The sequence below is a fragment of the Toxotes jaculatrix genome, chromosome 1, assembly GCF_017976425.1.
Source record: "Toxotes jaculatrix isolate fToxJac2 chromosome 1, fToxJac2.pri, whole genome shotgun sequence".
NCBI lineage: Eukaryota > Metazoa > Chordata > Actinopteri > Toxotidae > Toxotes > Toxotes jaculatrix.
In genome coordinates, this window is record NC_054394.1 from 4487082 (window position 1) to 4513243 (window position 26162).

Sequence of the window (26162 nt, forward strand, 5' to 3'; positions counted from 1 at the left end):
TCCCTGCCTGGTAAGAGTGACACTGGTCAAGTAGATTTCCACTGAGTTTACCTACACATGCATGTACTCAAGTAGAGTGGGCATGCACCAGGGCACGTATGCATGCATAGACACACACGTGCACACAGTCTCTCTCACACACACACACACACACACACACAGACCCACTCAGTGTGAACCGTGTTGAACTGAAAGAGGGTCACTTCATGCTCAATGTTCTGGACTGATTGGACCTCATTCAGTGTGACTGAATTGTGCTCACTAACCATACAGTTCACATCTACTCCACTTATTCCCCAAAATGGCCTGGGCTGCAGTGGTTCAAACTCTGATATAGCTTGTACGGATCATTGTTATTGTTGATTGATGTCTCATATCATTTGAGCTTTAAACACTGTAAATTTGCCAATATGAGCAGTGAGGGTTTTTTTTTTATTTTACCCACATGTGACATTAATGCTTCCCCCTGATAGTCAAACCAGAAACAAATGCCACTACTCATAGGTTTCTTTTGACCTTAACGTTGGTGAGAATATGTACAGCTTTCAGTAAATTCATTTAAACGTGGATGGAGATTGAATGGGAGTTGAATGGTGGAATAGGGCCAACTGTTCTTAGCTTCCTCTGGAAGCTGAAGCTTGGGCTTCATTGGACCTTCCAAAAGGACAATGATCCCAAGCATACCTCAAAGTCCACCAAGGCTTGGTTTCAGAAGAAGTCCTGGAAGATACCAGAGTGGTCATCACAGTCGCCTGACTTGAACACCACTGAAAATCTCTGGTGGGATTTGAAAAAGGCGGTTGAAGCACACAAACCCAAGAATATCACTGAACCGGAGGCCTTTGCCCATGAGGAATGGGCTAAGACTCCTCAGGAACGCTGCCAGAAGCTGGTGTCTGGCTATGCATCACATTTGCAGCAGGTCATAACAGCAAAAGGATGCTCTGCTAAGTACTAAAGATGCTTGTCATCAAGGGGTTGAATAATTTTGGTACTGCAGTAGTCATTAAAAGTGGCATTTTGTGTTGAATTTGGAGAAACTTCTTAGATTAGTTGTGTATTGCAAACACCTTCTAGTGCAATGCAGAAGCAGTGTATTTAACCAGGCTTGTCAAACAAAATGTTTAGAGCATACTGAAACATAGAAATAGAATACTAAGAGGCAGATCAAGCTGTAGGAGAAGTTTCTTTAGTTGTTTTTCTCAGCACTGGGAACAGTTGTAACTGATCAAAGTGATCAGGATGGACTGCAGTACAATATTTTGACAGACACTTTAATTTCATACTCAAAACAATTCTGGCCAGAGTATTATTTCAAAATAAGAAGCTTGTCTGTGCTGCCTTAATACACAACCTGAATGCATTATCAAACATATGAGGATGTGTCAGTAGGGTTTCCTCCTTGCTGTCTTCTTCCTAGTATGGGATAAAGCAAATCAAATCGCTGACATTAAAGGTCAATGAGACACATTCATGCAGTGTGGAGAAGCCTGCAAAATAGTGGAGGAGGTACGGCGAAGAAAGGGGGAAGGGGGACCATGATTATGGAGGTAAGTAGATACAGGTAGTACAGACAGGAAGCGGACATCTGTGGACAAGGACAGCTTCGGTGAAGTCAGCCACATACTGCAAACATAAAGCAACTGGTGGCCAGCAGAGATATTACACTCAAAAGATGGCTTTTCTCACTCTTGTGATTATTTCTTGTTAGTTTGGAATTCAAATAAAGCATCTTTATTTCTTAACAGAGGAAGTATATGTTTGCTTTTCATCCATTCTTTATTCCCTATTTTTTCTCCATGGATAATGGCCAACTCTCCCTGCTCTATAGTTTAGACAATACTTAGTCTTGTATTGGACTCTCTTAACCTCCAAAGCCTAAGTGGCTGAAAAGAAATCATCATGCCCCATGTTTCTGTATGTAGTCTACCAAGTGTTGAGGAAATGTGCAGAGAGGCACGCATTGAATCTTTGTAAGGCAGAACAGAGTGTATAGCAAGCAACAAAAGACCAGGGGGATGTTTTGTTACTTGGACTATTGTTCCTGTGCATTGAGAAGATTCCACAATCCTCTGCACTGCCCTCGGGGCCACATTAATATAATGACAAGATGAACCATGGTATCCGAGCACCATACCAATGATTTTTAAAAAGTCAAAAACCAATGTAGTATCATTAAAAGTCAAGTGGAGCGTGCTGGATTGAAAACACAGAGGGATAAGTTCCATTATGGATGTAGAGCAGGGAGAAATAGAGAGACATAGGGAATAAAGATTTTTTTTTAAATCTCCTACTTCTGAGGCATTACTGGAGAATTGATAACATTAATAATAAGCGCTGCTTCATCTTCTGCACCCCTCCCCCCTCATTCCACCCCTCTCCTTCCTCTTTTCTTTCCGTCCACCAGCTCCCCCCTCCTCTATCTCTCCAGCTCTCGTTCATCCTTTCCCTCGCCACGCTTCACATCTCATTCTGATCAATGTCTTCTCCGGGAGAACCTGGCTGAATTCAGATGAAACGCTCGGTACTCTCCTCACAAATCACACCTGAAAGCCTCGTCTACCTCTCCGCTTACACATCTTTCTCTTCCTCCCTGCTTCTTTCTGTGGATACGCTTTGCTCATCTTAAAAAACGTATTTATATACTTGCATGCTTTTCTTTGCATCTCTGATCTCTTGCCGTTCTTCCCTGACAATTGCCACGTGAAACAAAGAACAAGCACCAGGGAAAGAAGCAAAGAGAGAGGCAAAGGGTTGATTGCAGTGATCGACCTGAACTGAGCACTATGACCATGATTGGACTTGTACTGTTTCTACCCTAACAGACACACACATGCAAATGCAGACTTGCTCATCATTCCCTTTGAGGACACTGGGTCAGCTCTCTCTTTCCCTCCCTGCTGGTGAAATGCATACAATTTGACTTTCTATGGTTCACACACACACACACACACACACACACAGGTCCCCCACTTCCATTCAGACTTTTGAAACGTGAAATGAGGTCTGACTGAAGCCAGCGGCCAGTGTGCATCAGTGTGGTGAAGTGAAATGTTTGTGTTCAGCCAACTCTCTTCTATAGTGATGATAGGCTGTTTTATGTTTTGATTGTTGCTTTGCCTGCTCTCTCTGGTGGATGAAATGTAATTTATTAAGACAATTTATGACTAAATATAAGAAGATCTGTGTAATTTGCACACCCCTCTCATTTGACAGAGCAGAGTTCTGGTGGGATTTTTTTTCTTCCCATGACAGAAACAGACAATATTACAGGCATAATCCACACAGTGCATTTCTGTAAGAGTCAAATTGGGTTGGATTTAAAAGGATGTTCCACATTCAGGGACTATGAATAAAGTAGAAATAACCGTTTTGGGTTTTTTTTTTCTTTTTTTTTCGTGGGTTGGCCCAGAAATAACTGTCCAGGACAATAGCCTAAATCAAGGCTAATTTCCCTGTGATCTAAACAGAAATGGTTTTCAAGCGTATGCTAGATGGAAGATGATGTGTGAAGAGCAGAATATGACACTGATATGACACCATTTCAGACAAACTATACAAGCTTTGGCTTTGACAATATGAGATGGTATTTTGGGAAAAGGAGGGGAAAGAAATTTGGCAAACAAATGGAATGTCCATCAGAAACATAGGCGCAAATGTAAGGCCTAGGCAGCATTGTAGTCTTTTAGCCAAATACTGTGGAATACAACACTATTCTACACCAATTAAATTCTCTATCACTGTATTGTGTATTCTTTCTCTCTTCATAAACTACCTCTATAGACCACTTTCCCATTCAAGTCTCAGACTTTTGGACCCCACTGTACCTAGTCTGGTAGGAGTGTAGGTCTTCCCTGATTTAGCATATTACTGTTTAACATGTGCATTTCTAAACTGCATGAACCATTAGTGCTGTCACTTTTTTATTTAAAATCCAAACCACTGTTTGTAAAATATTCTATCTCTAGTAATTTATCCAAATACAAAATTCATTTGAGCTTCATCAGGGAGCATTCCTAACATCTGTCTGATCTATTGCAGGCCCTATTTCACTATTAACAATCACTATTCTCCTCATTAACACAAAATGGAAAAGAAAAGGAAAAGGAAAAGGAAACTAGCGAGCCAAGAGGAACAGATCTCAACACCATATCATCTCACGTTATTAGTGGGAAACATAACCACAACAACAACACTTCAAATTACATGTTAGTGCTCATTCTTTCAAACGTGTTCAGTTCAGTGATACTATCCTTGAAATCATTTAATTCCACCAAATTACACACAGGTCATCTTTGGTATCAATTGCATGATGAAGAGGATCTGCAGTCTTAACTGGTGCTGGCTTAATTCCAGCTTCTTCCTCATGAATTCTTGGTTGGGGAAAAAAAAAAAATTGCCCAGTGTTGCAGAATGAGTGGTTAATTGAAACGGTCTATTCAAACAGTGACCTGGCATGCAATGTGACTTGTGTTCACCGCTCTCAGTCAGTGACACATTTTCTGTTGATTGACTCTGTTCTGCTCCACACTGGTTTTAAAATAAAACAGTGACTCAGAGGTTAAAGTGATTACTCTCAATTATAATAGGGGAGCTTGCTTGATACGGGGGCTTTTTGTCTTCATTCTCATCTTCAGGAAGTGAAAGACATGATCATTTGAACTGAGGTCATGGGAGTCCTATTTTTTTTTTTCCTATTTCATATTCTGCTATTTGGTCCTAAAAGCAACTTGGTTTCCTTATCTTTATGTCTGGGATCATTGTATCACTACACTGTCTTGAAAACAGAGGACTATGTATAAAACCGGTCAAAGAGCTACAAGTTCTGCACTGTCCACCCACAATCGATGTGGTCAGCTTCAAATTCCCTTAAAGCTGAATGTCAGCACTTTAACCTCATAGTCATTGATTCATTTTAAATCCTGTGTACTGGAGAAAAGCCAAAACAATGAAAGCATGTAAGTGTCTTAACATGATTTGACTGCACTATAGGTGTGATTACACCCTTAGGTGACTTCTCACCTGCTGTGCGTAGAGTGGTTGAATTAAACTCTACACTGTTTACACCAGATCTGCTTCGCCTGGACAGGTGAGAATGGCTCTACCAAAATTCTTGTGGAGAATAAACAGCTGCTCCCTGGCGAAGAGAGCTGTTCTCACAGTGCTGCCATACCCAGGGGGGGAATCATTCAAACTCAGTGCTGGCACTTGTAAAGAAAAAAGCAGCGTAGTGGGCATTTTGCACCTGCTTTTGATCTGCTAAAGGTTTCAAGTGCTCTGCAAACTCTGTTTTCCTCATTCTTTACATGCATAGTTCTGCCAGTGTAGATTCTACTAAAAAATGACTCAGAGTGCAGATGGCATCATGGCATTCTCAGTCAGGTATTTAGCAGGTATGTGAATGTGTGGCAACTGTCAGATAGTCAACAGTAGTCAGAGTCTCCCAGTAAAAATATTTAAGCATAATATTTACTGGTATCAACATAAAAGCACTGAATCATCCAGGAGCTGGGGCTGTGAAGCTGCTCTTCCTGCTAGTCTGTGGCGCTAATGTTAACTTGAGCTGCTACAATGTAGAGCTGTCAGTAGAGGAGATGTCCATCTGATAAGATTAAGCGTCACAAGTTTGCATGTACAATGTGACTTATTGGAAATTTGTCATTGGGAACCAAAGATTATAATCAGTGAACATAATGCCAGTTTTGAAAAACGTGTTATTAAGTTTAACTATACTAACAAATGAAACCCTAACCCTAACCCTAACCCTGAAAGCTGAATTGCTCCATTTGCCTATTTTTGTTGTTGTATTTTTGTTTACTTTTTGCTGACCAGTTTGAAAATGAGCCCAAAATGGTCAGTGTTAACCTTGAAGGACAACAACTACAACTTTTCCAATCTTAACAACACAATCAACGTGAAAATGTGCACACTTTGAGTCATGTTCTGCCAAAAACACCCCCACAATTAACCATAGGTACAATACATATCCCTCATTAATAGTGATTTGACATTTTGTTCCTGTGGAGAATGAAGGCAGTGCTACAAACAAAACAAAGTGAAAAAAATTGTAATTATAAACGGTGGTGGTGCTGGGTGACGTGGCTGTAAAAGGCAGTGTGTGTGCTGCAGCCCTGTGTTGTGTCCAATGAACTCAGTGCACCTTGTGCCTACTGTGTTCACTAAAGCAATTTTGTACACAAAAGCTATTTGAAAAATAATGAAAATTGCAGTTGGTGAAATATTAACAGTATTAGAAGATTCTGATTATAAAAATGTACCTGTGCTCTGTTTCTCAGTTCAGTAAAGAAATTCAATTTAATTAGAAGATTGTTTCATCAGCAATGTGGCTGAGATGGAAATAAATCAGGATATTGTGGATTAACATTGGAGAAAGACATTCCAGACTCTGCCACCTGATGCATCCTGGCATCCTGGCATCATCTCAGCTGTGCTGTGGTGTGCTGAACAGCTGACTGGGAAGTGTGAGCATCATACACCACAAGCTTATCGTCTGAGCTCCAAGGGTTTGAGAATGTGGAGATAAGCCAGTAACAGGTGCTTAGTAGTTTGAGATTTTAATAATGAATCACAGATGTAAATGATTAAGATCTGAGTTGGTCTGTATCTCTTAAAACAAAGAGGTTCTTGTGGAATAATTAGTGTCTTGGTAGAACACAATTTAGCACAGCTGGCCTTAATGTTTATCACGTTGTGGATATTGTGTATGATTAATCATTTAATATAAAGTAAAATATGGTGGTGTGAGTTTCCGTTCTGGCACACACATTCTCCCATCACGTTTTTTTTTTTTTTATCACTCTCAACATTTCCATGGGAAGAGGCATACGCATCTTTCAAGCCCTATTTTGTGCGTACAAAATGATTATGAAGGACGCCCCTGGAGCGTAATGTACAAAAAGTAATCAGAATGCAAAGCACATCAACAGGCCATTTTCACAGCAGACAAAAGCCACGTGTTACTAATAACATTAACAATGGCTCTGTTCTATTCAAGTGTCCCATTAAGCAATGACAGTGTGACGGTGAGCCAGCATACACAATGCCAGGAAACTGAAACTGAAGCAACTAAATGGAGTTCAGCTATTATTCATTTTGTTATTTACACCTGTGCTTTCCCTGCTGTGACATGAGAAAATGTCTTCGGGCTCACTGCAATGTTGGTCCGAAAAATTACGATTTAACATTTGCAGCTTTTCATTCCACCTTTAACTATAGCCTTTCAAACAAAGTATACACAAGTTGGCTTTCCAGCGTAGTGGATAATGTGCAGTATGACCTTTATTGCAAATCTAAGACAAAACTGTCACATTCTGCTCTGACCCTCTCCTGCCCTGCTGCTCAGCCACACCCCTCATCAGCCCAACTGCTTCCACCTGCTGCTGTCACCTGCTCACCATCTCCAATCAAGCCAGTATATATGCAGCTTCACTCCTCTCACTCATTGCCAGATTGTCTTTGCTCTCTTGCCTGACTCTCCAGCACTTATTCCTGGACTGCTTACCTGGTATCCACCCGTCTTGCCTCCGACCTTGCTTCACGTCTCTGCCCCAGTAATCCACCAGCCTTCTGTCCTTGACTACGAGTACCGCCTGACTGTTCTCCATTCCCCATCTGCCTGTGGCTGCTCGGCACTCAGCTTTACCTCTCCGGCTCACCTCCTCTGTCGTCAGCTCCTCCGACTCTGTCTAAGGTCCGCATCCACACCAAGCCCTCATTCTAACCATCTTCCAGCAAGGCTTCACCAGCAGTGAGTTTGAGCCATTTCTCTTCCTCCGAACTCGTTGAGCCTGTTAAGAACTGTTGGACTGATTTCCTGCTCACGAGTCTCCCGCATTCCCTGTCTGCCCCGTTGGTCCTGTGGATAAGTGCTTGCCTAGCACACGGGACACCCGGGTTCGAATCCCGTTGTACTCACCTGCATGTTTTGTGTACTTGCTGAATAAAGACTGTTTATACTAATTTGTGCGGCAATTGGGTTCACTCAATACCCGTTACAGTACAATCTGGCCAGCTATGGACCCAGCACACAATCCTACACCACTTAGTTGCCTCGCGACGATTGAGGGCGTCCTGCAGCAACATGAGGCCATGATGACTGCGTCTGCTGCTGAAGCCAGACAGGCTGCTGAGGCTCAGGGATGAGCACTAGCGGCATTAGCCGGACAGATGCAACAACTAGCAGCCCAACTTTCCCAGCTCTCCTCATCCACTGGAGTTGCCCCTCCTTCTGAAGCATCGGCTTCTGCTCCTGCACCTGTACCAGCCTCTTCTCCACCCAGAGATGCTCCTGAGCTCCGGGTGGGAACCCTGGAGCGTTACGAGGGTGATCAAGAGACTTGTGGCCCCTTTCTCACCAACTGCTCTCTTCTGTTCGCCCTGCAGCCCCGCACCTTCGCCTCTGAACGGCGAAGGTAGCATTTGTCATCAACCACCTGACAGGCAGAGCTCGGCTATGGGGAACAGCGGAGTGGGAGAGGCAGTCTCCAGCCTGTGCCACCTTTGACCTGTTTGCTGCTGAGCTTCGCAAGGTTTTTGGCTTTGAGAATTGTGGTTCAGAGTCTGCAAGGGGACGGATGGGACTGAAACAAGGCGAGCGAACAGTGTCAGACTATTCTATTGATTTCTGCACCAGAGCCAGCCAAAGCACTTGGAACAGTTCAGCCCTCTGTGATGCCTTCCTTCATGGTTTGGCTGACTACATTAAAGATGAACTGGTTTCTCATAACACCCCCAACACCTTGGACGGGTTGATTGACTTAGCCATCCGCATTGACCTTCGTATCCAGACTCGTCGACGAGAGAAGCGTCAAGGTGGAACCCAACGTCTTCTTCCACCTCGTTCCCGTGGGGGTGCTGCTGCAGTCAACTCTGCCCCTTTGGGTCAGCAAATGGGGGATCCTGAGCCCATGCAGTTGGGTCGCACCTCCCTATCCCTGGAGGAAATGGAGCGCGGCCGCAAGTTCAATCTCTGCCTCTACTGTGGGGCAGCGGGACACTACATCTCCAACTGTCCAGCAAAAGCCAGAGCTCACCAGTAGTTGGGGAGATCCTGGTGAGCTCAACTGCCCTGTCCGCTCCCCAAAACCAGAGACCCCTGTTTCAAGGCTGCCTCCTCCTTCCTAATGGCCCTCACACCTTGGCTATCTTCATTGACTCTGGGGCTGATGCCAGTATTATTGATGAGAAGGTGGTCCTCCAGCTGGTGCTCAAGCGGGTTCCCTTGCCTCATCCAGTTCCTGCTAGAGCATTAGATGGACACATCATGGGCACCGTTAGGCATCAGACCTCTCCTCTTCACCTGCTGCTTTCTGGTAATCATCATGAAACGATCCAGTTCCACATCCTGAGATCTTCCTGCCTGCCACTCATCCTGGGGTATCCATGGCTCCGCCTTCACAACCCTCATATCGACTGGACCACTGGGGCCGTTCTGGAGTGGAGCTCCTCCTGTCATCTGAGGTGCCTGCAGCAAGCCTCAGTTCCGCTTCATTCCTCCAGATCCAGATTTTCACCTGACCTCACCGGGGTGCCTCCTGAGTACCATGATTTCCGCCAGGTCTTCAGCAAGGCCAGAGCCACGTCTCTGCCCCCACACCGCCCCTATGACTGCGCCATAGATCTCCTGCCTGGTACGTCACCTCCCAAGGGGCGCCTGTACTCTCTGTCTGAGTCCGAGAGAAAAGTCATGGAAACTTACATCAATGACTCCTTGGCCGCGGGCATCATTCGTCCATCTTCATCTCCTGCCGGAGCTGGGTTTTTCTTTGTTGAAAAGAAGGATAAGACATTGAGACCCTGTATCGACTACCGAGGACTGAATGATACACTATAAAGAACCAATACCCACTGCCACTCATCTCCACTGCCTTTGAACTGCTCCAGGGGGCCACCATTTTTTCCAAGCTTGACCTGCGCAACGCCTACCACCTTATCTGCATCAGAGAAGGAGATGAGTGGAAGACGGCATTCAACACCCCAACCGGACACTATGAATATCTCGTAATGCCATTCGGCCTCACCAATGCCCCTGCCGTCTTCCAGGCTCTGATAAACGATGTGCGCCGAGACATGCTCAACCGATATGTCTTTGTTTATCTGGATGATATACTCATCTTCTCCCGGTCCAAAGAGCAACACGTTCACCATGTCCAGTCTGTTCTCCAGCGCCTCTTGGAGAACTCCCTGTATGTAAAAGCCGAAAAATGTGTCTTTTCTGGGGAACATTGTGGCACAAGGCAGCATCCAGATGGACCAGCCAAGGTCTCAGCTGTCACCTCCTGGCCTGTTCCTGAAAACCGCAAACAGCTTCAGCGTTTCCTGGGGTTCGCCAACTTTTACCGTTGCTTCATCCATAACTACAGCTCTGTGGCTGCCCCTCTCACCGCCCTGACCTCCTCCAAAGTGCCTTTCCAGTGGTCACCTCCAGCTGCAGCAGCCTTTCAGTCCCTCAAAGATCGGTTCACCTCTTCACCCATCCTCCAGGTGCCTGACTCTGAACGCCAGTTTGTGGTCGAGGTGCACGCCTCAGATGTTGGGGTGGGGGCCGTCTTGTCTCAGCACTCTGGCACTGACCAAAAGCTCCATCCCTGTGCCTTCTTCTCTTGACGCCTCTCCCCTGCTGAAAGAAACTATGACATAGATAACAGGGAACTATTGGCAGTTAAGATGGCCCTGGAAGAGTGGCGCCATTGGTTGGAGGGCACTAAGGAGCCTTTTCTTGTGTGGACTGACCACAAGAATTTGGAGTATATACGCTCAGCTATAAGACTGAACTCTCGCCAGGCCCGCTGGTCCCTGTTCTTTGCCCGGTTCAACTTCACCCTTTCTTATCGTCCGGGATCCCGCAATGCCAAGCCAGATGCCCTTTCCCGGCAGTTCCAGAGGACAGAGGATTCTGTGGACATACCTGAACCCATCCTCCCTACATCCTGCCTTGTTGTCACATTGACATGGGACATAGAGGAGAGGGTTAGAGCAGCCACAGAAGGACAGCCGGGTCCCAGCTCCTGCCCATCAAACTGCCTTTTCATCCCTCCAGCCTTGAGGTCAGATGTGCTACTATGGGCCCACTCTTCCAAAACTCCGTTGAACCCTGGTGTTCAACGGACAAGGCATGCCCTCCTCCAACGTTTCTGGAGGCCCACCATGCTGGAAGACACCCAGGAATTCATCAAAGCCTGTCCTACTTGCAGTCAACACAAGACCTCCCACCGGCCTCTTGCTGGACTGCTTCAACCTCTTCCTGCTCCTCACTGCCCATGGTCTCACATATCCCTGGACTTTGTTACTGGTCTTCCCACCTCTGATGGCCACACTGTCATCCTGACCATCGTGGACCGCTTCAGTAAGATGGTCCACTTTGTGCCTCTGTCCAAGCTACCCACTGCTAAAGAGACTGCTCAGTTGGTTCTGCTCCATGTATTCCGCCTGCATGGCCTCCCTGTTGATGTGGTGTCAGACCGTGGTCCCCAGTTTTCTTCTGTGTTTTGGAGGGAGTTCTGCAGTCTGTTGGGTGCCACCGCCAGTCTGTCCTCTGGATTCCACCCCCAGACCAATGGACAGACTGAGCGCATGAACCAAGAACTGGAAACAGCCCTGCGGTTCATGGCCTCCCGGAACCCCTCTTCCTGGTCGTCACACCTACTGTGGGTTGAATATGCTCACAACTCCCTTGTCTGCTCCGCCACAGGCCTCTCTCCATTTCAGTGTGCATACGACTATCAATCACCACTGTTCCCAGCCCAAGAGAAGGAGATTTCCTGTCCGTCTGTCCAAGCCTTCATCCGTCGCTGTCGCAGAACATGGGTCCAAGCTCGATCCACTCTCCTTCGTTCTGTGGGTCGCTATGCTGCCACTGCCAACCGCCGCCGTACTACTGCACCTACCTACCAAGTGGGACAGCAAGTGTGGCTCTCCGGGTGGAGTCCAAAAAGATGGCACCAAAGTTCATCGGACCGTTCACCATCCAGAGAGTCATCAATCCAGTGGATTGATGACTCCCGCGTTCCATGAGAGTTCACCCAACCTTCCATATCTCCAAGATTAAGCCAGTCCACAACAGTCCCTTGGTCCCTGCAGTACCACCCCCTCCGCCTCCACAAATGGTCGGTGGCGGTCCTGTGTATGCCCTGCGTCGCCTGATCCGCTGCTCGCCATATTGTGGACCCCAACCTCATGGCCGACTTTCATCGGCAACACCCCGACCAGCCAGCCAATGTGTCGGTTCGTCGTGGTACCCGGATCTTGCCCCCATCTGTCCAGGATGTTGAGGACCGTTCTATGGGGGAGATGTCTGATGTGGGGGAAACCCTCCCCCAGACCCTCTCTTATTAGCACTTATTCCCGGACTGCTTACCTGGTATCCACCCATCTTGCCTCCGACCTTGCTTTCACGTCTCTGCCCTGGTAATCCACCAGCCTTATGTCCTTGACTACGAGTACTGCCTGCCTGTTCTCCATTCCCCATCTGCCTGTGGCTGCTCGGCACTCAGCTTCACCTCTCCGGCTCACCTCCTCTGTCGTCAGCTCCTCTGACTCTGTCTAAGGTCCGCATCCACGCCAAGCCCTCATTCTAACCACCTTCCAGCAAGGCTTCACCAGCAGTGAGTTTGAGCCATTTCTCTTCCCCCGAACTCGTTGAGCCTGTTAAGAACTGTTGGACTGATTTCCTGCTCACGAGTCTCCCACCTTCCCTGTCTGCCCTGTTAGTCCTATGGTTAAGTGCTTGCCTAGCACACGGGACACCCGGGTTCGAATCCCGTTATACTCACCTGCATGTTTTGTGTACTTGCTGAATAAAGACTGTTTATACTTATTTGTGCTGCAATTCACTCAATACCCGTTACACAAAACAGTAGGTTGTTTTCCCCTAAGATCCTAAAGAATGATATGAAGTATTAGTACAGAGCTTCAGAATATGTGAGGAAATGCAAACTCTACACAGAAAGAACCTTGTCCGATATTTAAATATGATATTTAAACCCCAGTACTAGATGTATATAAATCTGCTGTGCTTTCACCAAGACCATCAGCCTTTTGACATATTTGTTTGCTTGCCAATCTACACTATAGTGATGTTACCATGGAAATGAGCAGTAAGCTTGCAACCTTGCAAAAAAAAGTCAGTCAATATATAAAAGATTTTTTTTTTTTTTTTTTTTTTTACCGAACAGTTATGGTAAAGAAATTAAGCTGATGAATTTGTCTTTCACATTGCTTCCACTTTAATGAGACAGGAGGTAAATAAAAATGAGTTAAATCCATCCATTCCTCACACAGTTTGGATGCTCACTTGGCTCTGGCATCTTGTTTTTCTGTCATCTACAAGTCTGAGCAAAGTGGCACAAAATACATAGAGAAAGTTGTCAGGACAAATGAGCATCAGTATGTTGAAAAATACATACTTCTGATGTTTTGGGGTTGTTTTTTTGTTGTTGTACGTCTATTGGACAAGGAAGCACTTATAAATGCAGATGACACATTTCCTTCTTTATGCTGAACTAAATAAACATATATGTGCAGTATAAATTTATCATTGGCCAGTTGATGTGAATAATGTGACAGTGGGTTAAAGAGGCACACAGAGCTATGTATGTTAAGCATCTGTGTTTAACAGCTCCAGTATACTGTTGTGGTCTAAGCGGTAACACATACCCGTCGCATATGACGCACATCCTAACACAGATAGCATTTCTTGATGTCTGTCACCATGTGAGGATGTGCCACTGTGCCTGTTCTCAGTACCTATGTGCCCCAAAAAGCAGCAATTATATAATTTGCTCCCTGGATCAACGGCTACTATACCTTGACTACCTTCTGTCTCTATGGCTCAGGGTGTGACACAGGTGTCAACTGATGCAGCCCTACATAACACAGCCAGTGTGCCCTGCAGTGTTAGGTAGAAATAAAGTTGCATTCAAGACGTTAGAGATGAGGAAGCCAATGATTCTGGATAAACTGTTGGCAACCAATGAGTTCGGATGGACTTTACTAAACTAAGAGAAAAGGGGGAAGGAATCAGCTAAAATGTGCTTTTTTTGGAGAAATGACTCACGATGGGAAACAACATTGTTGTTTGCAGCATTCACAGTAGTAAGATTACACTCTCAGCAGCAGCTGGGTTTGCATACTGTGTTGTGTGTACAGTTTTTGACTGTCAGTTCTGCATCCAGCAAACTGAGGCAATGTCCCATATTTTGACTGACATATTTGATTTGCTCGTAATTTACACAGGCCTAAGCCAAAACCTGGCCAGAGGCAAAACTATTGCCTGCAGCCAACAAGTGTAAGAGCACAGAGAGACCACAGCTCTGTTTGGAAGGTTTACACTCACCCAGGTGGAATTTTTTTTTTGGCTTGACTTATCCAGCAGTATTATAGTGCATTTACTCACTAGTTGGTTGGTCACAGTTGGTTAGATTAGACAACCAGGCTGACAGGAATTTGCTGTGTCTAACTTACATGTTGATATGGACGATAGGATAAAGGACACAGACAGTGACCTACCTTTTGTTTATGAGCAGCCAGATATCCGTGCATTTTCTCAGGCTGGAGGTAGGACGGGCCACCGTGCACAGCAAAGCGAACATCTAGCATTCGCTCCCTCACGTCTATCAGGCTAAAGATGTTGACATCGTCAGGCGGAACAGAGAGCATCTCAGACAGGAAGTCCACCAGCAGCTCGTAGCGGCTCCGCTGCTTCCCTCTCAGTTCAATGAACTCCTTTGCTGTGATGTCTGAGGAACACACACACATACACACAATTGGAACTGTAGACTGTATAGAAGTGGCCTCATTATTTCCAACCCTGCTCAAGGATACATTCAGTTATTGTCAAACTGGGCCCAAGTGCTAGGCAAAAAAAAAAAAACTAAACCGTTCAGAACTCTCAAGACTGGAGCTGTGATGATAAATTATTGAAAATGGTTCACTTTAGCTGACAAAATCTTTTGTTTGGAAGGATAGTTTTTGTCTGATTTCCTCCGTGTGTGTGTCCACACTCCAAATTTTGTTTCAAAACCATCCTTGTGAGGACATTTGTGCCTCTACTCACAAATTTAAAAGGCTCTTTGAGGGTTAAGACTTGGTTAATGGGTTCAGTTTAGAATTGGGTTTAGTTTAGTTTAGTTTAGTTTAGTTTAGTTTAGTTTAGTTTAGTTTAGTTTAGTTTGGGTGAGAGCTGAGGTTAGGTATTTAGTAGTGATGGTTAAGGTTAGGGTAAGGGGCTAGGAAATGCATTATGTCAACGAGTGTACTCATAAAGATAGTGAGACAAGAATTTGTGTGTGTGTGTGTTGCACTGAAGAGGCTGATCTGCAGTTGGATTTCAATTCTTAACTGTGCCAGTTAAAGGTAATTACATTCTTGACAATTTGTGGTTCCATTCTAATCATGCTCTGCAGCAGGCTCTTCAGAAAGAAAGAGAGAAAGATATTTTGCCCATTTTGTTTCCCAGCACCAGTCCAGCACCTGCGGTTTAGCATGTCAGAGTTGTGAATGTTGAAGGGCTAAATTTGACAGTTACGTCCATAAAAAGCAGTGCACAAATAAGATCAACTTCAGATTAATCCACTGACCATTTGCCTTTGTCAAGGTTAAGAACAGGCGTCATGAGTCATCATCAGTCCAACGACCATCGGTCGAAAGCTTGGCTCAGAATGTAAGAACTTTAGGTCAATTTACCCAAATCTACCCGTAAAGAGACTTGGGCTTCTGGTCTGGGTCCATGTTTCGCTCTATGATCCACACAGACTGTGTGTAAGAGATTGAGATTATCTTCTTATTGGTTTCGTGGTAGTGAAGATCTGGGCCTGGGCTGACAAGAGTCGAATAGCACAGGAGACAGCGACAAACACATAGCAGTGTCATAAAGGGCGAACAATTGGTAGAACTCTGGTCAAAACGTGTGTGCAAGAGAAATAACACACAAGAGAGAGATCTTAAGTGCATGTGTATGTGCATCCATGAGAGGGAAAGACAGACTGAGAGACAAGTCTGTGTGTATAAACAAAAAATGTGATGCAGAACTCCCTCTGGATAATTGTTAATAATAAGGTAGTAGTCCACAATGCATTGTTATTTTCTAATCTAGTAGTTGCAATGTGTTTCAAATTGAAGAGCACCATTAAACTAAAACGCACTCAAAATAAACACGAAGTTTCTCATGTGAGCAATTTAACCTGATTTCAAAATCTGTCAAGGTTTTTAAGCTCAAATAACAGCCCCACCTCAAATCCTCTAAATCATTTGTCAATGACTTTCAAAACACAGATGACCATTACAAAAGTGATTCATTGATCATTTTCTCCTCTGTCATCACTGACGTCCTATAGAGGACACGATTAACTCTACCAAATTGTACGGCGATCCATCCAACAGTTGTCAAAGTATTTTACTCAAAAGTTCATGGGAAAGTTGCAGGATTGAAATCTTTGGTCAGTGTCAGTCCACCTTGGACATATAGAGGTATTTCATGGGACAACAAATACAAAGAAAACTTTGATCTGGTCACCAAAATCAGTAGTCTTTATCCCATGGATGTGTTGTAAGAATCTCAACCTCATGAGGGGGCTAGAAGAAAATCCAGGAGAATACCAAAACCAGCAGGTTTCCTCCGCTGGAGATGATTGTCCATTAGCAGCTGAAATATTTCAGTCTAGACCAAAGTGATTGTCACTGACCACTCCCCTCCAAACATCCCTACATCGCATTTTTAAAATACAGTGGTGGAAAAAAGTTTTCGGACACCCCATGCATTTGTCATATATTGCATTAACAATCACTCTTAAGTTTCCAAGTGCAATTTGTTTTTGTACAGTTACAGCCACAATACTAAACCAACCCTAAAATCAGCCATTAAAATTGATTAGCTCCATAAAAATACTTAAGAAATTTTGAGTATTGTGGTACCACTGACCCACTGATGAAGATCATCCTTTTTATTGAAGACAAGTTTTGTTAGGGTGCTTTGTGTCTATATAAAGCCAGCACATTTGAAAGTTCTTCAGATCAAAAATGGCTAAAACAAGGAACTTAACACAAGAAACACGCCTAAGGATAAAGATTCTCAGCCAGGAAGGGTACAAAAATGGCTAAAACAATGGCTAAAACAAGGAACTTAACACAAGAAACACGCCTAAGGATAAAGATTCTCAGCCAGGAAGGGTACAGCTGCCGCCAGATAGCCAGAAAGTGCAGATGCAGTCCTTCAGCAGTTGGATACACACTGCAGAAATATAAACAAACAGCTTGGAAGACAAATCAAGATCTGGGCGTCCAAGAGTTTCTTCAGAGAGAAATAACCGCATCCTGGTCCTCATGTGCAGGGAAAACTGCCGAATGACATCACGTGAGCTTCAGCAACAGTGGTCAAACCAAACTGGTGTCCAGTGTTCCACCCGCACTGTGCCTGGCCGATTCCTACATCATGGCTTAAGGTCCTGCAAGGCTGTTAAGAAGCCCCTGATCAACGAGAGGCAGAAGGTAGCTCGGCACCGCTGGGCCCGAGCACACAAGGATTGGACAGCCAGGAACTGGAAGAAGGTTCTGTGGTCGGATGAGTCCAGTTTCCAGCTTAATGCTCCTCGTGCTAATGTAATGTATGAAGTAATGTAATTCAAGAAGAATGGGAGAAGATTACCCCTCAACAGTGTGAAAGACTCATGTAGAACATGCCAGCCAGGATTAAAGCTCTACTGCGTGCTAATGGCAGGAGTACTAAATATTAATTTTGTTATGTGATGGTTTATTTATTTATTTTTTGTTCAGTTTTGAACACATTCTTTGCTATTTGTTAACTTTGATTTAACAATGTTGAGAACTGACATGTTGACACCATCAAGAATTTAGTTTTGCTATTTTTTTTCTTGATAACAATAAACAAAAGAAATCATTTGTTTTGTTTGTGTCTGTCTGATGCAGCCACACCTTGTGAAATACAAAAAAGATTTTCCTGCAAATATTTCATGATAATATTTGAGATTGTGTAAAATTTTAAGGGTGTCCGAAAACTTTTTTCCACCACTGTATTATGAGTGGAGGGAACCAGGTAAAAATTATGTGTACACAGCCATTACATTCTGCTGACAGCTTTAATAAGCTTGATGTGTTATTCAAGATGAAGAAAACAACCTCAGTTGCCCCTAATAGATATGCTGTTTTTTTTTTTTCTGAAGCACAGCAACATCAAATGAGTGTATGTATAAAAGATGGTTCCCTCAAAAGGAAAGGTTGCAGTGGGGTTTAATATCACACACACACAGGCACATAGACACACACACACACACACACACACACACATGCACACAGGCACATTTGTACACCACTCCATAATTTGCAGCCGATACTCTTCAACACGTCGAGAGAAAAGAAAGTGAGTGGGAGGAGTGAGAAATGGAGGGAGCTTTTCATCCTTTATTCAGCCTTTTGTAATGATCTGCTTAACTTTGGTGTGTCGACGGTCCTCCCTGTTATACACTGTGTTCTACAAGAGTGTTTGATGCTGATTTTTAACTATAGCTTGCAAGTATAAAATCCAATGTCAAATATGTTCGACTACAACAAGACAAAGACGCAGAGCGAATGTCAAAAGAGTGTTTTCACACTCCTGGTTTGTCACAGCCAAGTAATGAGTTGGGTTTAGAGAAATGTTGATTAATGTGCATTGTTCTTAAAATATAAAATTAACAAATTGAAAAATAATAATAGATAAATGAAATGAAAAAATGTGAGATCTTGTATCTTGTGGGCCAACTCCAAGGACTATCAGAAACTTCCCAGATCGCAGTCTTCATAATCAACACTCTGAGATTCAAACTGATTCTCAGAGATAGAAGTCCAACAACTCACTCACACACATACACAAAGGGGCGGGCAGCATGATTAGGTTTGTGAGTGTGTAGAGGGAGACAGCCTTGGCATTAACAGACAAGACAGGGGGCTCAGAATGGGCTCAGCGGATACAGCGTGAGGGATCGAGGCTAATGTCAGCTCCCATCAGTCAGTCCAGCGGGAGAAACAAGGACACAGGCAGACAGAGAGACAGTCAGGAGGGATGGGGGCTGGGGGTAGAGGGTAGTAACTCCTAACACAGAGTGGCAGCCTTTGCACCTGGCTTTGATCCAACCTCACTATTCACTACTGCTTTCTCCTTCCTAGAGGCTTTATCAGAGTCTGGTGTCAGGGCGGTAGTGCACAGACGCGCTCCTCCCTGTAGGTGTGTGATTTCCCACAAATAGGCACAAAAAAAAGGGATAAATATCCCACCCATGTAGTAGCATACTGTAAACAAGACTGAGACAGAACAGTGAGAAACACTGCACAAATAGCATGGTCTTTGTGCAGTTTGTTGTCCAGGTTTGGTTCAGGCTAAGCACGACCAAAACATAGTGGATCCTTTTCTAAAAGTGTTCTTTGGACAAAGAAATTGGAATTGATTTTTTTTTAGCTTCATGAACTCATGAAGTCCTTGAAACTACCCTGTAACGTCTTTTGATGAACCAAATGTTCAGCAACATGCTTACACACAAAAGAGGCTTTGACGAGAAGTTACTGTTCCTTCACTGAAAGACAACTGTTGTCACCTTCCATGAAATTCACCTAAGAAATACACATTTTTGCTTCTACTTCCTGAGAAGAAACCAGTAGATTATTTAAAGGTAGAGATAAAAAGACATATAGCTGTTTTAAAATAAGAATAACTAAATAAAACATCCAAAGACAAAACATAAAGTATTTGCTTAGATATTCTGAGATATGTTTATGGAGGTTTCTGTAAGGTTTCTTAACTTTTTATAACAATGAAGACGCCGCAACCAGCTAATGAAACCACTAAAAACACATTATTCATCAGCATGATTGCGTGCAGCTCTCAGCTAGAACATAAATCTAGTCTACTTGAACTGTATTTAATGTACACTGTTTTCTTGAAAAAAACTCTACAGTTCATGATTTACTTTATTTTCTCATGTGATGCCTGTGGAGAAGTGACAAATGGCTCAGCTGCAGGGCCATGGTTCTTTGTTTCCCAGGAGTCCATTCAGTGATTAAAGCTACAGACACAGCAGGGACCAGGAGGGAGACTGACTTGTCTGTGGTCCTGCCCTGAATCAGCTGAGGCTTGGTCCTTCAAGCAATACACCAACAGATTTTGTGAGTTTTAACTGGCCACTAAGAGTGAAAAAAGCTGCTCGCCCAACTGACCTGTCAGAGGAAAATAATTAACAACAATCTTCATTATAAATTTAATCTTATTAATTAAAAATATCACCTCTGGTTCCTGCTCCTCAAACCTGATGATTTTCTGCTTTTCTCATTTTAAATCATCACTGTAAATTGAGAATCTTTGGACTGTTGGTCAGACAAAGCCAGCAACTTAAAGATTTCCCCTCGAGTTCTGGGAAATTATATTGGGTGTTTATATTTGACAACTGACAGAATAAATGACGGAGTGAAAAAAAGAAAGATTGGTCAAGTAAAGGGGTACATCAGGCATTTAGTACTGTACTTTGTTTGAGAACTTTAACCTAGGACCTAGGGTCGAAATCAATGTGATTACTTATCCCTATCATCATCAGGCATCATGCTCCAAAAATACTGTAACATCCATTTCCCATAATGCACCCTCTCGACCCAGTAAATGCTCAAATCTTTCAAACGCCACACCTCTGCTGCGTTATGTCGGCTCTCTGTTCTTCAGGCCAAAGCAGGGATAACTCGCTGACATCATCAGGTTATTTTCTCAGACTTTTGAAATCTCCCTCTGGAGTTTTCACATAGAGCTTCTCATGACCAGTGAGCTGACTTTGATGTATAAAATCAATAGACCGCCCCTTTGATTCTTAATGAAAATAATCACTGGATGAAGTCATAATCCAGAGCTGAAAGTGAAAGGGGTGAGGGGAGGGGGGCACATCTGTGGGCATCCACAAGGGCATTACCTGGGGAAACAGGAGGTGATGACTAAAGTGTCAGATCAGTCGGGGCGGGGGGGGGGGGTCCCAGGAATCTAACATATAATCCCTGCAGTTGAAAACTAAGATGCTTTTTTTTTCCAATTTCTGTGTATTGATCCCGCAATGCACATGCCTCAGAGGGCAGAGAGAAGTAAGGAGAGAGGCAGAGAATTATTTGGGTAAGATCTCAGCACTGTATCTTCTGTCAGAGGCCAGTCTCTTGGCACGCACAGTTTATAAAAGTCCTTCTCCCTTCATAGTGCAACACAAACCACATCAGTCTGCTGTATATACTCATCATGTGCTTTTGATTGTGCTTCCCCTGAGCACTATGCATTTCACTCTAAGCTAGTTTTATGTGGACATTTCAAGGACTTTTTGTTTACCACATTTTTTTACCTTTCCATCAATACTGAGAAAGAGAGAGGGAGAGTGAGAGAGGGAGCTTTAATCTCAGCAAGGCGGATTTAACTAGTGCTTTCTTTGTGCATCCTTATTGCATTCCACATTTGTTCTTGAAATGGGATTTAGAATGTCAAGGAGGGTGTAAGTAATGCTATAAGTAGAATATTTTCATAATCCCCGAGACTGAGAATCAATGAGACTGTTTACTCCAAAGCTCCGCATGGAAAAATAAAATCCTGGAAATGGCTTCTGTTACATATCCTCCTTGCACACACGCTGCTGTTTTGGTAGCATGCCTACACCTCAGGATGATCTCAAAGTCATTAATCCTTGACATTACATTTTGTTTTGAAGCCTCAAACTTTCCGTGAGTGTGTTCATTGCTGAACTGTAGGTTAAAAGCATTTGAGTAATTTTGACACTGTATTCACAGCAGTGGCTGACACCAGTGCTCTCTGGCTCTCAATTTAAGTCCCTCTGTTACAAGCGGGGCCTTTTAAATCAATACACTCTGCAGCTAACAGCCCTTTGATGACAGTGGAGCCGTTTAAAAATCCTCAATGAAGTGACCACCCCACGGGCACGAGTTGTTGACAAACCTAACCTTATTATTCCAAATTAAACAGATGAAAAATACAAGTTTCCGTCGCAAAAAAACAAATCACAAAACTGAGAGCTGTTTAATTGAGCAGTTCTGTCGTGTTGATTTCCATTATTCATTTTAAACACACATTTGCGAGTCTGCATTTTGTGCATGGATTCATTTCCCTAACGCAAATATTGGACTATGAGCGCCAGCTGTTCTCCACCATATCGTCTCTGGGTTTGGTGCACATTAATTTACCTCAGCCCTGTTTTCAGAATGACAAGCAAATCCTTTTATCTACATATGAGGCTTGATTCTCCTTCACATCCTCTCCTTTCCTTCTTTCTTTCCCTGTGCTCCCCACCCATCTTTGGAGTGCACCTTCTGGCCTCCCCCCTCTGCTTCTATTTCAGTATCTCTGAAATCATAAAAATCCTTCAGCCGTGTCCCATTTCTCTAAAGTGAATTTAATTCTGAGGAGACGGCCGATGCGCTGTACATCAGGTAATGATGGATGTTGCTCAACATGTGAGGAGAATATGCTGGTTGAGCAAAACCTCTCCACTAATTATTTTGCCATCATAAGTAATGGAAACAGGCTTTTCTGCAAGTGCACCGACGACAATTGAGAACCCATGAGTCAGGGGAAAGAGATTAATAATGGGTGTAATCTTTTGCTAAGGAAACATCTTTAACTGAAAGTGTGGCAGTCCTTTGAAACACTGCAAACAACTAGAGCAAACAGCAATCAGCACTCATTAATTTTCTATGACTGGAGACTGAAGTCTGGAAATAATGGCCATGTTCTCTCTTGTCAGCAGTACTAAGTTGAGCACAGTTTTAATTTTGAGGCAAAGCTGATTTTTATCAACTAATCACAAATTGGTATTGTTATAGGTCGTTCATGTTCCTACATATAAATGTCACAGGACATCAATCAATAGAACAGCAGACAGAGAGGATGCAAGTGATGTGCCACAGCTGTAAAGTGGTGCTTGGCAGGAAAAACATGTTGGTGTGAATGTTAAAACAAAGCTGAGACAAAGGAGCAGTAAATAGCTGCCCAAAGCTCAACTGGAAATTATAAGTCAAGGACAGTTTTCTTTTAAGGACCTGGAAGTATCAGGACTTAGTGTTCAGAGTGTCAGCCTGCATGAGGAGAAAGAAGAGGATTCTCAGGTCAGATTATGACAACTCACTCAACTATATCACCTACCTATGGAACATCAGTCACATCATAACAAGCAAACAATGTCATCCACCACCTGGAGCGGTGCATGACAACACACTCGACAGCTGTGAAAACAGCAAAGATCGTGGAAAAGCGACTGGAAACAGACAACATCAGCTGTCTGTGAACACCAGACCAAAACCAGACACAGCATCTGCTGGGAAGGGATCAAACATCCTCAGCCAAGAGTCAGTGGACACCCGGAGAAGGATCAAGGAAGACTTTCACATGTGACATCAGAGACTGGAGACAGGTGTGTGTGTGTGTGTGTGTGTGTGTGTGTCTGTAGGTTTGTAGGTCAGTCTTACCTGCCAGACGGAGGGACCCTGAGTTGTAGATGGCCTCGTCTCGCAGCTCCCTCACATGCACAGTGACAGAGGAGACAGCATCCGGCCAAATTCCATCAGACACACGGACCTGGAACTGATAGGTGCCGGGTGGAGCATTCTCCTTGATGATCAAGAAACCTGTTCGCTTGTTCAGGATGAAGTAACTAAAGGAAAGAAAAAACACATTATCAGTATAATGTATATTTAGATGACAACATGACGACAACAGGACAAGTAAGTTTAATCTCTCACCCTCATGAATCAACACATGATCCTAAGATCCAGAAATTAGAGCATGGACCATCTGTGTGAGGCCATTGGTGGGCTCATCTAAGGTTGGCTGAGTGTACACTGAGCATATTTTTACTCACATAGCTCTGGCTGTGTTCACCGAGCTGTAACTGTGATACAGTCATTATTTAATACCAGCTCAGTTTCCCTAAGATTTACATCCATATTGGATATTTCCATACCTCAAGATTTACATCCAATGCAAATGGTCACAGCCAGTGAAGGAAGTACTCTGGACTTATAATAGTGAGGTTAAATGTAAAGGTGTGGGGGTATACGAGATTGGAGATTGCCACATTACAGAGTCATTGGTTGCCTTTTTATTAAATCTAACCACATTTTTTTCCTAAACCTAACCATAAATTTACCGCAGTTTACTTGTCATAAGCTCAATCTGTGTCAAGATGCCATGCTGATATTTTGCAGGAGTTTTCGGATAATGTGGAACTTTGCAGAATCTTCCAGCATCAGTGTTCATGTCTGGTAACAGGGTTGCTAAATACAGTGTCTGATCGTTGACTGCTTCCAAACTTATAGTTGCTGCTGGCAGACACACACTTTCTGTACACAAACCAGCAGCATGTGACCAACAGAAAACTTTCTTATACTGTATCTCTCTTTTTTGAGGTATAATGTGCATTTCTTATATAATTTAATTAACCTCTTTTACAATTTTATCAACAAAGCTGTGTATAGTAGACAGAAGCATATACTGTATGTCTCAACATACAGCATTCAGTCCAGATGCCAGACAGATGAAGACAGAACAATACAAATACTCTTTTATCCCCTCAGCTATGTGTGTTTTATTTTGTGCTTTAGTGTTGTGCTTTGTTTTCTTTTGCTGTAAACCAGTTGCCCTCTGGGACAATAATAGAAAGTGAGCAGAGACGATACATTAGGGAGAGGGAGGAAAGGGGAAAAATTAGACTAATAGGCACAAAGACATGCAAGGAAGCAATTTCACTTGGTCCTTGCCTACATGCTCCCCTTGTACAGTAAATGAGCTCAATCAAGTTTAATTAGAGAGGAAATCCAAGGCAGAACCTTGGCAAATCAAATAATAAACCACTTGTAGAGACAAGGGCAACATTAACTCATTTTACAGCACATGCTGTGGTGTGTAGATTATGTCTTAGGTCTAGGACTTAAATCCAGGTTTCATATGAGTGAAAGACAATTTTACATCACTATTAAAACTTCCAATACTTTCCCATTTGGTACTTCACAATCTACTGAAGCATGCTTTTATTGACATTCATGTCAACTACCTACATTATTGGCCACTTCTTCTCCAGTAAAAGGAGGACACTTGCAGTAAAACTATTCTACAACATGCTCTGATGTGTGAAGTCAAAATACTTTTGTAAGTTTTCTCTCTGTGCTGTTCAATGCAGTAGTTACACCTATAATGCAATGTCTTGATCCAAAGCACCAAAAATTGAATAGCTAACAACACACATACAGTAAACAACAGCTTTGTGGCTGACTTGATGCACTGAACTGAAAATATATAAAACAGAGCAGAACAAGCAATAATAGGATCCATTTTGTGAAAAGCCAGTAGCAGTGATAAGGCTCTGTGTACTGAACTCAGCTTAGCTTTGAAACAGCAAGAAATAAGAGCTGTCATGAAATGTTAATGCCTCATATTACACCCTGTCCTCTGAGGGGCTGAACCCTGACTTTGAGAGAGACAGGACAAAAGTTTGTCATTTTGGGCTCAACTCGGTTTGGAAGATGAAGACTAAAGTGCTGTGGAGTGCGGAAGTGTTTTTTTCGGACTTGTGTGTGTGTGTGTGTGTGTAAGTGAAAAAAAATATATATCTGCTCAGTTACTTCTATGAGAGAAATCCCTGAAGGAAAGCAGAACCTCCACAGCCACTTGGTGGAAAACACAGACATATTGGCAAAGAAGGAAGAAAGAGAAACGGAGGGGAGGGAGTGAGCAAATTAATGATCAGCTTGAGGATGAAAACTGAGTGGTGAGGTAGTGGAGACAAAGCGTTCTAAGAAGATTGTACAGAGTTGAAGAACACACTACACATCATCAGGGGGGAGGCTTGGTAGCTGATTGTTGACCACATTGCCAACATGAAATTAGGTATACAATCATCAAACTGAGCAAAATTCATGCCAAAAATATTAAATAGAATAAATTAAGTTGTGATATAATCATACATCAAATTCAAATTATTTGTGACAAATGCATAAAGGTCATTATGAGCCTGTAAAAAGTCAGCTAATAGCATCTAAAGCCAGTTTAAACTCTGTACAATTTGAAGGGCTTCATTAGGAGCCATGTAGCTGAGTCTACAGAAATAATCACAATGCAACAATTATCTGGC

The 26162-nt window shown here is 43.3% G+C and overlaps 1 protein-coding gene across 1 annotated transcript in view; it reads right to left on the reverse strand.

The window, feature by feature from the left end:
• si:ch211-186j3.6 (neural-cadherin) overlaps positions 1-26162 on the reverse strand; it is a 276919-nt gene that overhangs the window by 90562 nt on the left and 160195 nt on the right. The window contains exons 24-25 of the mRNA XM_041034346.1: positions 23503-23687; positions 14527-14756 (exon numbers count right to left, since the gene is read on the reverse strand). Coding sequence (XP_040890280.1) covers positions 14527-14756; positions 23503-23687 — 415 coding nt within the window. The remainder of the gene's footprint in view (positions 1-14526; positions 14757-23502; positions 23688-26162) is intronic.